The 14681-nt window shown below is 43.6% G+C and overlaps 1 protein-coding gene across 4 annotated transcripts in view; it reads left to right on the forward strand.

Moving 5' to 3' along the window:
* The window catches only part of ALS2 (alsin Rho guanine nucleotide exchange factor ALS2), a 71072-nt gene that overhangs the window by 19939 nt on the left and 36452 nt on the right, over positions 1 to 14681 (forward strand). For all 4 annotated transcript variants that reach the window (XM_032218127.1, XM_032218117.1, XM_032218136.1 and 1 more), the window contains 5 exons: positions 1896 to 2064; positions 3015 to 3111; positions 6894 to 6971; positions 8124 to 8303; positions 12718 to 12889. In XM_032218127.1, coding sequence (XP_032074018.1) covers positions 1896 to 2064; positions 3015 to 3111; positions 6894 to 6971; positions 8124 to 8303; positions 12718 to 12889 — 696 coding nt within the window. The remainder of the gene's footprint in view (positions 1 to 1895; positions 2065 to 3014; positions 3112 to 6893; positions 6972 to 8123; positions 8304 to 12717; positions 12890 to 14681) is intronic.

Consider the following 14681-nt stretch of genomic DNA (forward strand, 5'->3'; position numbering starts at 1 on the left):
ACCTTTCACAGAGGCACTGAGTTTTATAAATGTGAGCATGATAGTGTAGAATAATCATATCCAAGGACCAGTGGTGGGTTTCAAAAAAGTTTGGAACCTCTTCTGTAGGTGTGGCCTGCTTTCCGGGTCCACTGGTGGAACCTCTTCTAACCGGTTCAGTAGATTTGACGAACCGGTTCTACCAAATAGGTGCGAACTGGTAGGAAAGATATTTTTTGATAAAATAGGTTCATTATGAGTTCACTACATTCCCTAATGTTTTCCGTTATTCTCAGATATATAGGTGGGGACTTTCTGTTACGATTTAGTGAACAAGGGCAGACATTTTAATGAATCATTCAACCAGTAATTTTTACCACTTGGCACAGGTTTCCTTTCTTTTAACAAAAGGGATTTAAAAAACAAGCCTTAATTAGGCAAATTGACCAGTAGATAAGAGCATGCATGTAGGCATTGTCTGTCAGACTCTCTAACCGTATTATATTCTATATTGTAAATATTATTTTAATTAAAAGAATTATAGAAAATTGTCATGGCTACATCCTGACCCCCAGCATAATTTTTTTATCTTTTCAAAAATAGTTGGGCTTATAAAAAAAAATTAAAATGGATTGCTGTAGCTGCATTTGTAAGGATTTTGTCCAGCCGCTCTGAAAAAACCAAATGTACCTTGAGGTGATAGGGAGAATTTAGAGGGCTAGAACAGAGGTGGGTTCCTACCAGTTCGCACCTATTCGGTAGAACCGGTTCGTCAAATCTACCAGACCGGTTAGAAGAGGTTCCACCAGTGGACCCGGAAAGCAGGCCACACCTACAGAAGAGGTTCCAAAAATTTTTGAAACCCACCACTGCTAAAGGGTTAGGGGTGCAAGGATCTTGAACTTGACACCTTTAAGACTTGCATGCTTCAATGCCAGAGTTCCTGAGCCAACGTGACTGGAGGAGGAATTCTGGGAGTTGAAGTCCACAAGTCTTAAAGCTGTCAGGTTTGAAGACCCCTAGTTTTTGTTTCTAAAGGGTTAGGGGTGCAAGGATCTTGTAACTTGACAGCTTTAAGACTTGCATGCTTCAGTGCCAGAGTTTCTCAATAGCTACTTGGACCGACCTAAGTACTGATTCATAATTTCATATCCGGTCACATGAGTGGCAAGCCACTCCCACAAAGGAGGCCACACCCACAGAGTAGGTTCGAACAATTTTTGAAACCCACCACTGGGCTAGAACAAATGTCAAGGAACTAACTCATCAGTTTGTCATCTGGTAAATTGGCGTCTTGTGGCTGGCCACTCCCAGGATTAATTGGGCAAACTCCTCCCAGTTATACTACACATTCCAAAGTACTGCCTGTGTGGAAATAAAGCTGTTGATATAGCTACAGTTTGTCCTTCAGCGGCTACCAGGTCTTAGCTGCAAAGTTCTAGATCGCAAGAAAGAGTTTTCTGTATCTTTTTGCTGTCGTCTAGTCGTATTCTTGCAGCTCAAACCTCATAGTCCTAAACGTATTTGCAGACACCTTCCCTTTTTTTGCGGGGGGCGAGGGCTTACTATTGTTTTTAGACTAGCTAACTGGATTCCAGTTTAGGGTCAAATGGGTGTAAGTTGCAGATTGATTGCAAAATTCTCTCTTTATGGATGCTTCTTAGAAAGGAATATGATGTCTTCTTTGTGAGATAAGAATTTTGCGAATGACTGATATGGCTAGCGCTACAGATTGAAAAGATACATCGTGCTTATAACAAATTGCCTAGGTGATGTTCTCAGTTTATTACTTAGCATTTAGACCTGCTAAAAAAAACCATGTGAATCTGCCTTTTAAGGATTAGCAAATAATATATTTAGTTGATATAGATAAATCACTATGCTCGAACAGTTTATTCTTGCTTCCCTTACTAAAGTTTCTCCAAGGCTTTTAAGGAAGGTGGGACGAGCCAAGATGAGGACAGTTGCCCTGACACCCACATACAGTGGTGAAGCTGATGCACTTCTTCCGTCTCTGCGAACTGAGGTGTGGAGCTGGGGGAAAGGAAAAGATGGGCAACTGGGACATGGTGACATCTTGCCAAGGTAAGAGCGTAGAGAGAAAAGCTTTCCTTTGTTAGGAAACAGTCAGGGCCGGATTTTCCTATAGGCTAACTAGGCTTCAGCCAAGGGCCTCAAGATCAAGAGGGGCCTACATTCAAATTGTTAGCAAAATTAAAATTACACTATTCTAAAAACAGTGTACACTAAAACACTGAACCGAAAATAAGGAGAAATTCTACGCATATGACTAATAAACAAACATAAAAATGTACTGGTTAAGATCGTTCCAGCGCCGCGGCAGTTGGGGAGCCCGCCCACGTTCCCGGCACCGGCGGTCGGGCGAGAGGCGTGGCCGCTCCCAGTAGCCGCCCTGTCGACGCGGAGCCCACCAGCGGCCAGGCAGGTGAGGGCGAGGGGGCCGAGCCAGGCAGCTGAGCGCAGCAGGGGAGGCGGCTGGCCTCGCTGCCTTTGCCGCAGAGCAGAGCCGCCCTCCGTCGGGAGGCCAGCTATATATATTGATATATATTGATATATATCACAGTAATGATGTATTTTATTGTCTCTCATGTAATTTACAAACTTAAAAATGGGAGGTGAAAGGGCCTCATAAGTGGAATAGCCTAGGGCCTCTTTTCATCTAAATCCGGCCCTGGAAACAGTAATTCCTTCTTATAGTCCTCTGTGTTCATCTGTGATGGAGTATGATTTGTGGGGCTTATTGGAGATGCCACAGGGGGGGGGGGGGGAAGCAGGGGAAATCTCCTTCTATCCATACTTAATGTTTGCTCATACAACGCTAACTATAACCTAGTTGGAATTGTCTCTGTTTTCACTCTGTAATGACTGGTTCAATATACGTGGGCCATCTTGATCGTAACAAAACAATGTGTCTTCCGTATTGGCATTGTAAAAATGGATCATTGCATTCCAATGAAAAGTACTCTGTGCAAATGTCTTCTGTAAGTTGAGGATTTCATTTTGTGGGTTTGCAGGCTCCAACCGTTGTGTGTAAAAAGTCTTGATGGTAAGGAAGTAATTCATTTGTCTGCTGGTGCCCATCATTCCTTGGCACTCACAGCTAAATCACAGGTAGGGAAATAAATGCTGCTTGCTTATCTCACATCTGGAGCTTCACTCATTAGATCTCTACGTTTTCTGTCTCTCGCTCCATATTCAGATTTCCTTTCAACATTATGTTTTCAGTATTCATACCCTTTGTGTAGATACATTTATAAATGTTCATGAGAAACGGAAACTGAAAGCATGCCTACTGATGGCCAGAATCTGAATGAACAGGTGCTTCTCATTCTAGTTTGTCCTTTCCAGCTGAAGTAGACTTCTAGCTGCCTGGGGCTGGTTAGGGTTTAATTTTAGAATGTTAATAGATTTGTATGCTGCCCAATCCCGAGGGACTCTGGGCGGCTTACATAAGACAATTAAAATATTAAAAAGATTAAAAACACAAAACAATACAGTTTAAAACAGGAAAAACACAACATGCACTCAGTTATAATGGGGCTGAAGTTCAGTCAAACTCAACAGCCCCAGGCCTCCCGAAACAGCCAGGTCTTAACAGACTTACGGAAGGCCAGGAGAGTGGGGAGGGTCCGGATCTCAGGGGGTAGCTCGTTCCAAAGGGCCGGGGCAGCAACAGAGAAGGCTCTCCCCAGGAGAGCCACCAGACAGCATTGTGTGGCTGACGGTACCCGGAGAAGGCCCGCCCTGTGCGATCTTATTGGGCGCTGGGAGGTATGTTGCAGGAGGCAGTCACGGAGATATCCAGGTCCTAGGCCATATAGGGCTTTATAGGTAATAACCAGCACCTTGAAGCGTGTCCGGAGACCGATGGGAAGTCAGTGCAGCTCGCGGAGGATAGGTGTAACATGGGTGTACCTAGGTACACCCAGTATCTTCTTGTCTGGATGATTAAGCATTGATGGGGACTGTAAGAGTGAAATTGTGTATTTATTTCTGTATTTATATCCTTCCTTTTATTCATGAACACAAGGTGGCATACATAAGACTCTTCTGTTATTTTTTGCCACAATAATATGAGAGAGCCTTGGACTGAGAGAGGGACTTTACTTGTAAAGTTTTGAACAACACCTTAAAACAGGTTAATCTGTGTCTTAATTCCTCAGAGGGACAGGTCATCCTGAATAGAGTCATGGCAACATTGCAAAGTCACAAGGCTGGTAGAAAGATAGTGATGATTAATTGGCCTTATCATAAGGAACACAACAGACACCCAAGGCCTACATTGCGTAGGACCTGGGTATTTATGGGACCCTCTTCTGCCACATACCTCCCTCAGACCAATAAGATCGCACAGGATGGGCCTTCTCCGGGTATCTTCGGTGGGACAATGCCGGCTGGCGACGCCTAGGAGTAGGGCCTTCTCTGTTGCCGCTCTGGCCCTATGGAATGAGCTGTCCCCGGAGATCCGGGCCCTACCCACTCTCATGGCCTTTCGCAAAGCCATTAAAACCTGGCTTTTCCAGCAGGCCTGGGGCTGTTGACCCCTTGATGGAGGTCCAGCCCCGTCTGATTGGGTGTCTGTTGTGTTCCTTTTAACTTGTTGTGTCCCATTGTTTTAATAATTCTTTTAACTCTTTTTTCATTCTGTAAGCCTCACGGAATCCTCCGGGATTGGGCGGCACAGAAATTCAATAAATGAATGAATGAATGAATGAATGAATGAATGAATGAATGATGGCATAGATTGAACATGAGCTTATATTCATGTCCAGGCAAATGTATTCATTTCCCACCCACCCCCTTTTGAGGCAGGGGGATTATTATGCTGGGCATTTCTTCTGCCATTTTCTGTAAATCTAAGAGCATTTCTGGATTAGCTAGTAGGAAGAGAATGCTGGGATAATCATATGTGGCAACTTTGCTGCTCAGGATTTCAATATTCAACAAAATTTATCTGATTGTTGGGTAATTCCTCAAACATATCAGATTCATCGCAAGTGTGGGCCTACCACCTTGAGGAAATTAGAGGTGCTCAGGCCTCAATGACTAAAAAGTGATCATATTTTAACAAAGGATTTCTAGAAATGTTCTCCAGATAAAGAGCAACCTGGTTAAGGCGTGACCCGACAAAAGCGCGAACGTCATAAGCATGCCGACAAAACCGCGGCGCTAAAACCGCGATGTCAAAAGCGCGCCGACAACAGCGCGCTGACAGAAGCGCGATTTCAGTTAAGGTTAGGGTTAGGTTTAGGATTACGTTACAGCGCGCTTCTGTCGGAGCGCTTTTGTCGGCGCACTTTAGGGCTAATTCGTCGCTCATTCGTCGCGCGGTTTTGTCGGCGCGGTTTTGTCACCGCGGTTTAGTCAGGCGCGCTTTTGTTGTTCGCGCATTTGTGGTGGAACCAGTTAAGGCACCAAGCTAGGAAGCAGGAGAACTTCAGTTCCAATCCTGCCTTAACCATGAAAACCTGCTGAGTGACTTTGGGCCAGTTGCTCTCTCTCTCTCAGTCCAACTTACCTTGCAGGGTTGTTGCGCGAGCGATTGTGGGTGCACCAAGGTACACCCACGTCACACCTATCCTCCGTGAGCTGCACTGGCTACCTATTAGTCTCCGAATCCGCTTCAAGGTGCTGGTCGCTACCTATAAAGCCCTACATGGCATCGGACCTGGGTACCTGAGAGACCGCCTCCTGCCGATTACCTCCCATAGACCGATTAGATCTCACAGGTTAGGTCTCCTCCGGATTCCATCTGCCAGCCAATGTCGGCTGGCGACTCCCCGGGGGAGAGCCTTCTCTGTCGCAGCTCCGGCCCTCTGGAACGAGCTCCCTGTTGAGATCCAGACCCTTACTACCCTCCCGGCCTTCCGCAAAGCCACCAAGTCCTGGCTGTTCCAGCAGGCGGGGGGGGAGCTGAGAAGCATCTACCTCCACAGAAATTGTGAATGTTGGTTTTGTTTTTAATATGTTGTCTTTGTCTCGTTCCCCCCTTTCCCTTGTCTTTTGTGAGCCGCCCGGAGTCCTCCGGGAGTGGGCGGCATACAAGACAAATAAATAAATAAATAAAAATAGGAGGAAGGTATGTTGGCTGTGTATACTGCCTTGAGTTATTTTTTAAAATAATTAAGGTGGGATATAAATAAATTATGCGAGTAATGTAGATCCAATTTATGGTCACCATTTTATGAGTTAGACTAGTTATGTTTCCAAGTTTCCAAGTTTAATAAAAATTTGTATGCCGCCCACTCCCATTGGGACTCTGGGCGGCTCACAACAAGACAAAAAAAAAAAAATTTAAAATTTAAAAATAGAAAATACAATATTAAAATTCAAGGTCATCCATTCCATCTAAGCGGGGCTGGATATCAATCAACAACCCCAGGCCTGCCGGAACAGCCAGGTCTTGCCGGCTTTACGGAAGGCCGGGAGAGTGGTAAGGGTCCAGATCTCTGTGGGTAGATCGTTCCACAGTGTCAGCACAGCAACAGAGAAGGCCCTCCCCTGGGGAGCCGCCAGCCGGCATTGTCCGGTTGACGGCACCCGGAGGAGGCCCAACCTGTGCGATCTTGTTGGTCGTTGGGAGGTAAGCGGCAGGAGGCGGTCTCTCAGGCAGGAGAAAAGTCTATGCTAACCCTGAATTGCTGGGCTACTGCTAGCCACACCACAAGGACATAGAGGTTGAAATCCCCCCAGAGCAGAAACTACAAGGAATCAACCAAAATCCCAGATACAAGATTGAGAATCCCAGAGAGAGACATTGTAATACAAATCTGAAAGTTGCCACTGTAGAAGGCTATGTTAGATGGACTTTTTTCTTATTTTACTACACTCTTGTTTTATTTTACCTTGGCATAGGTTACATTAAAGTGGCTTTTCTCTCTACTTTTCTGCAGGTATATGCATGGGGCAGTAATATTTATGGACAGCTAAGTCATTTGAATTCTCCAACCACAATCCCTCGCCTGGCAAAGGTAATTTTGATTGTCACAAACTTCAGAATAATTACTTGTAATTTCACTTACATCACCACATTTGCTTTTTTAAAAATTTGCCAATACCCTGATTAAAAGAAGACAATTATGAAGACATTTCAGCTGGGTTTTCCATGTTTTCAAAGATCCTGTTGCTCCCCCAAATATAGCAATCTTGACTGAAGAGAATCTTCCTGGTATCTTAGGTTTCTCTTAACATGGCACAAGGTCAAAACACTCCAAAGCTATGCTTCCCATTTGTAGCTGAGGAATGGTGATGTATGATTTACCTCATATTTTTTTCTTGTGGTCTGTATGACCCAGAATGATCATACAGAACCAGAGTGATCAGAAGCACAAACAATTTGTAGGGCGAAAAAGACAAAATGATTGCAACATTCGCTTAAAAAATGATTGAAGGGCTATGATTGAAGTATGCAAAATCTAAAACGGGGATCATCCAGTGAAACAGATTGGAAGGAGATCTGAAATAGATAAAGGAAGAGGTTCACCGTCAAATGCGCGCCCGACAAAAGCGCGCCAACAAAACCGCCCGGAGAAAAGAGCGAATTTGAAATTGCGCCCACAGAAGCGCACCGATAAATGCACGGCGACAAAAGCGCGTTATCAACAAACCACCCGAAAACAAGGTAATAACCCTAAACCTAACCCTTAGGGTTTTTACCTTGTTTTCGCGTGGTTTGTTGATAGCGCGCTTTCGTCGGCGCGCATTTATCGACACGCTTCTGTGGGCGTGATTTCGAATTTGCTCTTTTCTTGGCGAGGTTTTGTCGGCGCGCTTTTGTCGGGCGCGCATTTGATGGGTCACGGAAGGAAGACACTTGTTCATTCTAAGCATAATTCTACATTGTGTTCATTACCTCAGTATGTGGCAATGGCAATTAATTTGAATGGGTTTAAAGAGAAAATCGGATAAAGGGAACATCTATTAAGTACAATTCAACTTGAAAACTAAAATGTTGCTTTTAGGTTTGCTTTTGTCCAAATGCCACTTCTAGGGATGAAACTACCAGTTAAACAATTTAATGCCAGAGACATCTGTCTGGATTTTGTTGTAGATTAAAAGTGGTCTTGCCCTGATTTAGCAGAGCTGTTCTTATGTTCCTAAGTTACGTTTTTATATCTTGCTAGATATGTGATGACAACAGAATTTGGAATATAGCAGCAGGTCCAGATTATTCCCTATTCCTAGCAGAGGGGGAAGATTTTCAGCCTTCTTTGTATTATAGTGGCAGAGAAGAAAAAGAAGATGGTATTTCATCTGAAAACAACTGCCTAAAGAGTCCAACATTGCTGCTAAACTGTAGTAAGGTATGTATTACCTTCTGGTTGATTTCCTAAAAAGCTTTAGAACATGGGTATGTGATATCTCAGGAATACGATGTGTAATCTCTCATTATATTGACCATGGAAAATGATTTCCAGTGGAACACAACCCCAGGAAAAATCAAACCTGTACTGTAATTGCAAAATAATCCTCTGTGCTACATCCTTCTACTTCATGTTCAGGTTAAAAGACACATTACATTTTCCATTATTGTTTTCAGCTGAGATGCTTTAATGTTGAGAAATACTGCCAGTAGCATATAACGTTAACAGTGAAGTCACTGTTACTATGCACTGTTTTCTGTGGCTCTTTAATTTTGTCATCCTAATTTTAAAAAAATAAAATATATTCTAACAAAAAGCCAATATACATTCATGTTTTGTAACAAGGCATTTGTTTCAGTTTACTGGTATACTATATAAAGAAGAAGCCAGTAAATTAAATTTATAGTTTCAAGGTATTACTACAAATAGTCCTCCAATTATGTCCATTCATTTGGTGACTGTTCAGAGTTATGGAAGTGCTGAAAACATGGGTGTATAACAGTGGTGTGTTTCAAAAATTGTTCGAACCTACTCTGTGTGTGTGGCCTCCTTTGTGGGAGTGGCTTGCCGCCCATGTGACCGGATGGGAGTGGCTTGCCGCCCATGTGACCGGATATGAAGATGCCGACGACACTTGTCAGAACCACCTTAAACTACCTCACACACAGCACTGGCATGCATAAGAATATGATGTAAACTTGTTCTTTAAAAGGCATCTTTGGTTTGCGTTAAAACAACTTCAACACACGCAATGTTCTGATTGCGCCACAAACGCAGTAGTCATCCTTACCTTTCACAGAGGCCCTGAGTTTTATAAATATGAGCATGATAGTGTAGAATAATCATATCCAAGGACCAGTGGTGGGTTTCAAAAAATTTTGGAACCTCTTCTGTAGGTGTGGCCTGCTTTCCGGGTCCACTGGTGGAACCTCTTCTAACCGGTTCGGTAGATTTGACGAACCGGTTCTACCGAATAGGTGCGAACTGGTAGGAACCCACTTCTGGTGTATAACCAGCTCCCACTGCGCTGCATTTCTGGTCATTATAGCCACCCCGCTGTAATGTGATCGCAATCCAGGTGCTTTGGCGAAGTCCCCCACCCTCTCCCAGCCTCCCTTGATCTGTGCTTTGGCTGTGCTGAGCATCCAAAACCCTCCCTGTCCTCTTATCATGTACCAGGCCTCCCCCAGCCTCCCCCAGTCCCTCTGCAGCACAGTTGTGTTCCTTACCTGTGGCTCCTGTCACCTCCTGACTAACAACCAATACATTTTGGAATTATGCTACAACCATGATTGCCATCACTAACCAATGCAGTCACCTAATGTTGCACTTTAAACTGTCTCACATGGTTTCAATCATCATCCCAGTCTTTAATTGCCATCGTAACCCAAGGGCTACCTGTAAATCAAACACTAGTGAACATCCTCTTCCACATTTTTCTTTTCGTCTTACACCTGGAGTTTGGTTTAAATGTTGTGGTTTGTGATACAGTGTCAGCACTCCTTCATTGAGTAATTAGGAAAGAAAACCACAAGACTCCATTGATAGAAATCAAGTGTACTTTTACTAATTATAAATGATCAGAAGCGTAGCAAAGCGAAGACTGATTATTTAGGCGCGAAAGCGAGTGATATATAAAATAACCCATTCCCCACCCCTTGGCCACCCCAGTTGCAGTCCAATCATAATTCTCCCAAGTGTCAGGTGTGAGATAACTTCGAAAGGCATCACCAAGATGGAATGTCGGTGCCGTTGGCCTTGGCGGGAACCTCCTCCGCATGCGCAGTCCGACAGGCAGCAGAACTCCAGAATCTTCCTCCAGCACAATTAGTAAACCCCTCCCAAATACCATGCCCCCCTCCCCGTTTCAATGGCAGCCGAAGCAGCAGCAAAGCAGAGGCTGACATCCAGTGGGTTTCATATAACATTCAATGAGGGGAAATGTGCCCATCGTTGCTTTATAGAGTACATACTGTAAAGCATACTGACTAAATTGGATATAAGAAATAGATAAGAGCTTTACTACAAGCTTAGTTGTAGCATGGCACATAAAATAGGATGTGGAACCAAAAACTTCCTGGAAAAAGGTGGTTTTGGAATGAAATGTAGAGAAAGTGTGAGGCGAAAGTAACCAGGAACAGGAGTTTAGTTCAAAGCACTTCAAGTTTATTACATACTACCTATACACAAGAGTCCGATCTAATAATAATCAAAGGGAATTGATGCTAGATAAGAACGGAATTCAAGGAGAACTGGACTTGGGTCTCTTGTGAGAGCAGAGTAACTCCAAATTGATTATGTGTTTGACCCTGCTCAGCCTGGTCATCTCCTGTAGAAAGTTAAGTGAGGGTCCTTGGTGCTCTCTGAGTTTGTTTGTTTTCTTGCAGATGTTTCATTATCTAAACTAGGTAACATCGTGAAAGGACCAAGGACCCCTCATTTCAACCCTTAGTTACAAATATTCTCTGTTATTGGTAATAATGGAAAGTAGGTTCAAGAGCAATGGTAAGAAAGCAGGAATAGAACCTTCTGAAAGGGCTTAATAATATCAGAACAGAATAAGAACAGAGCAGAATAACAGAGTTGGAAGGGATCTTGTAGGTCACCTAATTCAACCCCCTGTCAAGCAAGAGACCCTACACCATTTCTGACAAATGGCAGTCCAGTCTCTTCTTGAAAGCTTCCAGTGATGAAGCTCCCACAACTTCTGAAGGCAACTTCTGTTCCACTGGTTGATTGTTCTCACTGTCAGAAAATTTCTCCTTATTACCAGGTTGAATCTCTCCTTGATCAGTTTCCATCCATTATTCTTTGTCTGGCTTTCAGGTGTTTTGAGAAATAGGCCCCTCAAATATTGGAACACTGCTACCATGTTCCCCCTGGTCCTTCTCTTCACTAGATTAGCCATGTCCAGTTCCTGTAACCATTCTTCATATGTTTTAGCCTCCAAACGCCTAATCATCTTTGTTGCTCTTCCCTGCACTCTTTCTAGAGTCTCAACATCTTTTTTATAATGTGGTGACTAAAACTGGATGCAGTATTCCAGATGTGTGGCCTTACTAAGGCTTTATAGAGTGTTATGTACCTAATGTGATCTTGATTGAATTCTTCTGTTAGTACAATTTAGGATTGCATTTGCCTTTTTTGCTGCCACTGCATACTCTTGGCTTATATTTAATTGGTTTCCCACTAAGATCCCTCTCATAGTTATTGCTACCTGGTATTAAGCCTGCTGTCTTCCAGTCTACATGTGCAGTTTTGGTTTTTCTTGCCTAAGTTTAAGACTTTACTTTTCTCTACATTGAATTTCATTTTATTAGTTAGGCCCCACTGTTCAAGTTTGTCAAGATCCATCTGGACCTTGAGCCTATCACCTAGGGTGTTGGCTATTCCTGCCAACATTCCTATTCATATTTATCACTGGAATCTGGTTTCACAAGCCATACTATCTATGCCAAACCTGGGTATTTAAGGATATATTTATTATTATTATTATTATTTATTTGTATGCCGCCCACTCCCGGAGGACTCCGGGCGGCTCACAAAAGACAAGGGAAAGGGGGGAATGAGACAAAGACAACATATTAAAAACAAAACCAACATTCACAATTTCCGTGGAGGTAGATGCTTCTCAGCCCCCACAGCCTGCTGGAACAGCCAGGACTTGGTGGCTTTGTGGAAGGCCGGGAGGGTAGTAAGGGTCCGGATCGGCCGGAGCTGCAACAGAGAAGGCTCTCCCCCGGGGAGTCGCCAGCCGACATGGGCTGGCAGATGGAATCCGGAGGAGACCTAACCTGTGAGATCTAATTGATCTGAGAGAGGTAATTGGCAGGAGGCAGACTCTCAGGTACCCAGGTCCGATGCCATGTAGGGCTTTATAGGTAGCGACCAGCACCTTGAAGCGGATTCGGAGACTAATAGGTAGCCAGTGCAGCTCGCGGAGGATAGATGTAACGTGGGTGTACCTTGGTGCACCCACAATCGCTCGCGTGGCTGCATTCTGGACTAATTGGAGTCTTCGAACACTCTTCAAGGGCAGCCCCATGTAGAGCGCATTATAATAATCCAGTCTTAATATAATATAGTCAAAGAAAAAGAATATAGTTACAGTTTACCAGACCTAAGACTATTATTGTTGAATCTGGTCAAGTAAATGCATCAAGAATTAATATTACATATGGTACACGTACCAGGATTTTTTTTTTTAAGGCTGTAAGTCATGTTAATGTTTATGTGTGTACTTCAAAGAGTTTGTTTCACTAAGTCAAGTGGCAAAACAGAAGAGGCAAATGTCTACCAGAACATCAAGGAGGGCTAACTTTAAGATTTCTCAAAATAATGTATTTCCTTCCAGCTAGGGTATATTAGCCATGTGACAACAGGTGGAAATAAGTGTTTGGCTTTAGTGGACAAGAACATTATGGGATACATCGCGAGTCTTCATGAGTTGGCTTCGACAGAGAGACAGTTCTACTCCAAACTGAGCTCTGTAAAATCTCAAGTTCTCCGACCACTTTTGGGATTTGGTAAGAGGTGTTTTTTATTTCACTGTCTTCAGTTTCTGACTTCTAAAAATCACTAGAAATAATTTTTTGTTTTTGTTTCTTTACTTGGACAGGGCTACCATTGTGTTTTTGTCTTCTGTTTTGCTCTGTATTTGGGCCAGACATCTCATTCATATATTGTGCTAGATGAAAGACTGTCTGCCTTTGAGCAGGAAACCAACAGTGCAAGGAGTACATGAATGTTACATTATTGTTCCAGGGTGTAACGACTGAAACTTGAAAACTTGCTGAGCTTCCCCTTACCCCAAGCAGAAGTGAGACAGGATTATTTTGAGTTTCCTTCTCACGTGTTTCTCTTTCCCAGCTGATGGAAAATTTGGAGGGTTCATGATAGAGTCCCGTGTACATCATTTTTGAATTTAAAGTCCCATATGTCAGCGTTCTATGCAGAATTAAATCAGAGTCCAAGGCAGAGCTATCCTTAAAGTTCCGATTTAATAAGACAGACATGTTGGCATGGTGCTATGGAATCCCAATTCTAAAGAACTTCCTGGGATTCCACCCAGTTAAAAGTTCATGATCTTGTCCTCACACCCACAAATCCATCACATGGTCCAATCGTCGTCTTCCACGCTGGCATCTCCACCCAGCTGCTTCCGGTCAGGTGTAAAGGTGCAGTGACAAAAGATGACCTTGGTCTTCTAGAAAAGAATGACAACAACACATTCCACAATCCTACTCCTTTCTATTCCCCCCTCCCAACTACTACACTAATGAAACAGCATAATGAAATAAGAGAAAGTGTGGCAGGCCAAAGATCCTAAAAGGGGTATAATTGCAGGCCTGACACCATAATTCTTCACAGTCTCTCCTTCCTCATTTTCTATCACACAACTTTCCATTTTCAAAATTAATATACAAAGCTATGGAAAGTATACAGGTTTTACCCTGATGGTCAACGGTGGATTCCCTCAGAGGCTCATCTTGCATTTGTGGGACTCAAAGAGTGGCATATCCACCACTGATACACTCAAATATGAAAGGCAGCTATCTCCTGCAGAGATCGCTCATCTTCTCAAGGACTGTGAGGTGGTAATCTCCTCCAGAGGTATCTCTCAGCCACCCAGGTTCACAGTCAAGCTGCAGGGTATTCTGTGCACCTCCTGCAGTGGTGGGTTTCAAAAATTGTTCGAACCTACTCTGTGGGTGTGGCCTCCTTTGTGGGAGTGGCTTGCTGCCCATGTGACCGGATGGGAGTGGCTTGCCGCCCATGTGACCGGATGTGAAGATGCCGGCGACACTTGTCAAAACCACCTTAAATTACCTCACACACAGCACCGGCATGCATAAGAATATGATGTAAACTTGTTTTTTAAAAGACATCTTTGGTTTGCGTTAAAACAACTTCAACACACGCCATGTTCTGATTGCACCACAAACACAGGAGTCATCCTTACCTTTCACAGAGGCACTGAGTTTTATAAATATGAGCATGATAGTGTAGAATAATCATATCCAAGGACTAGTGGTGGGTTTCAAAAATTTTTGGAACCTCTTCTGTAGGTGTGGCCTGCTTTCCGGGTCCACTGGTGGAACCTCTTCTAACCGGTTCGGTAGATTTGACGAACCGGTTCTACCGAATAGGTGCGAACTGGTAGGAACCCACCTCTGACCTCCTGCATACACTCACATAGGAGGAATGTCCTTGGATAATCATTCTTGCTACTAGGGTCTTCTGGAGTAGCATCCAAAATATTTGCACAGACACAAAAGAAAAGGGTAACAATCTTGTCAGTTAAGTTCCTCAATGTGA

The sequence above is a fragment of the Thamnophis elegans genome, chromosome 1, assembly GCF_009769535.1.
Source record: "Thamnophis elegans isolate rThaEle1 chromosome 1, rThaEle1.pri, whole genome shotgun sequence".
NCBI lineage: Eukaryota > Metazoa > Chordata > Lepidosauria > Squamata > Colubridae > Thamnophis > Thamnophis elegans.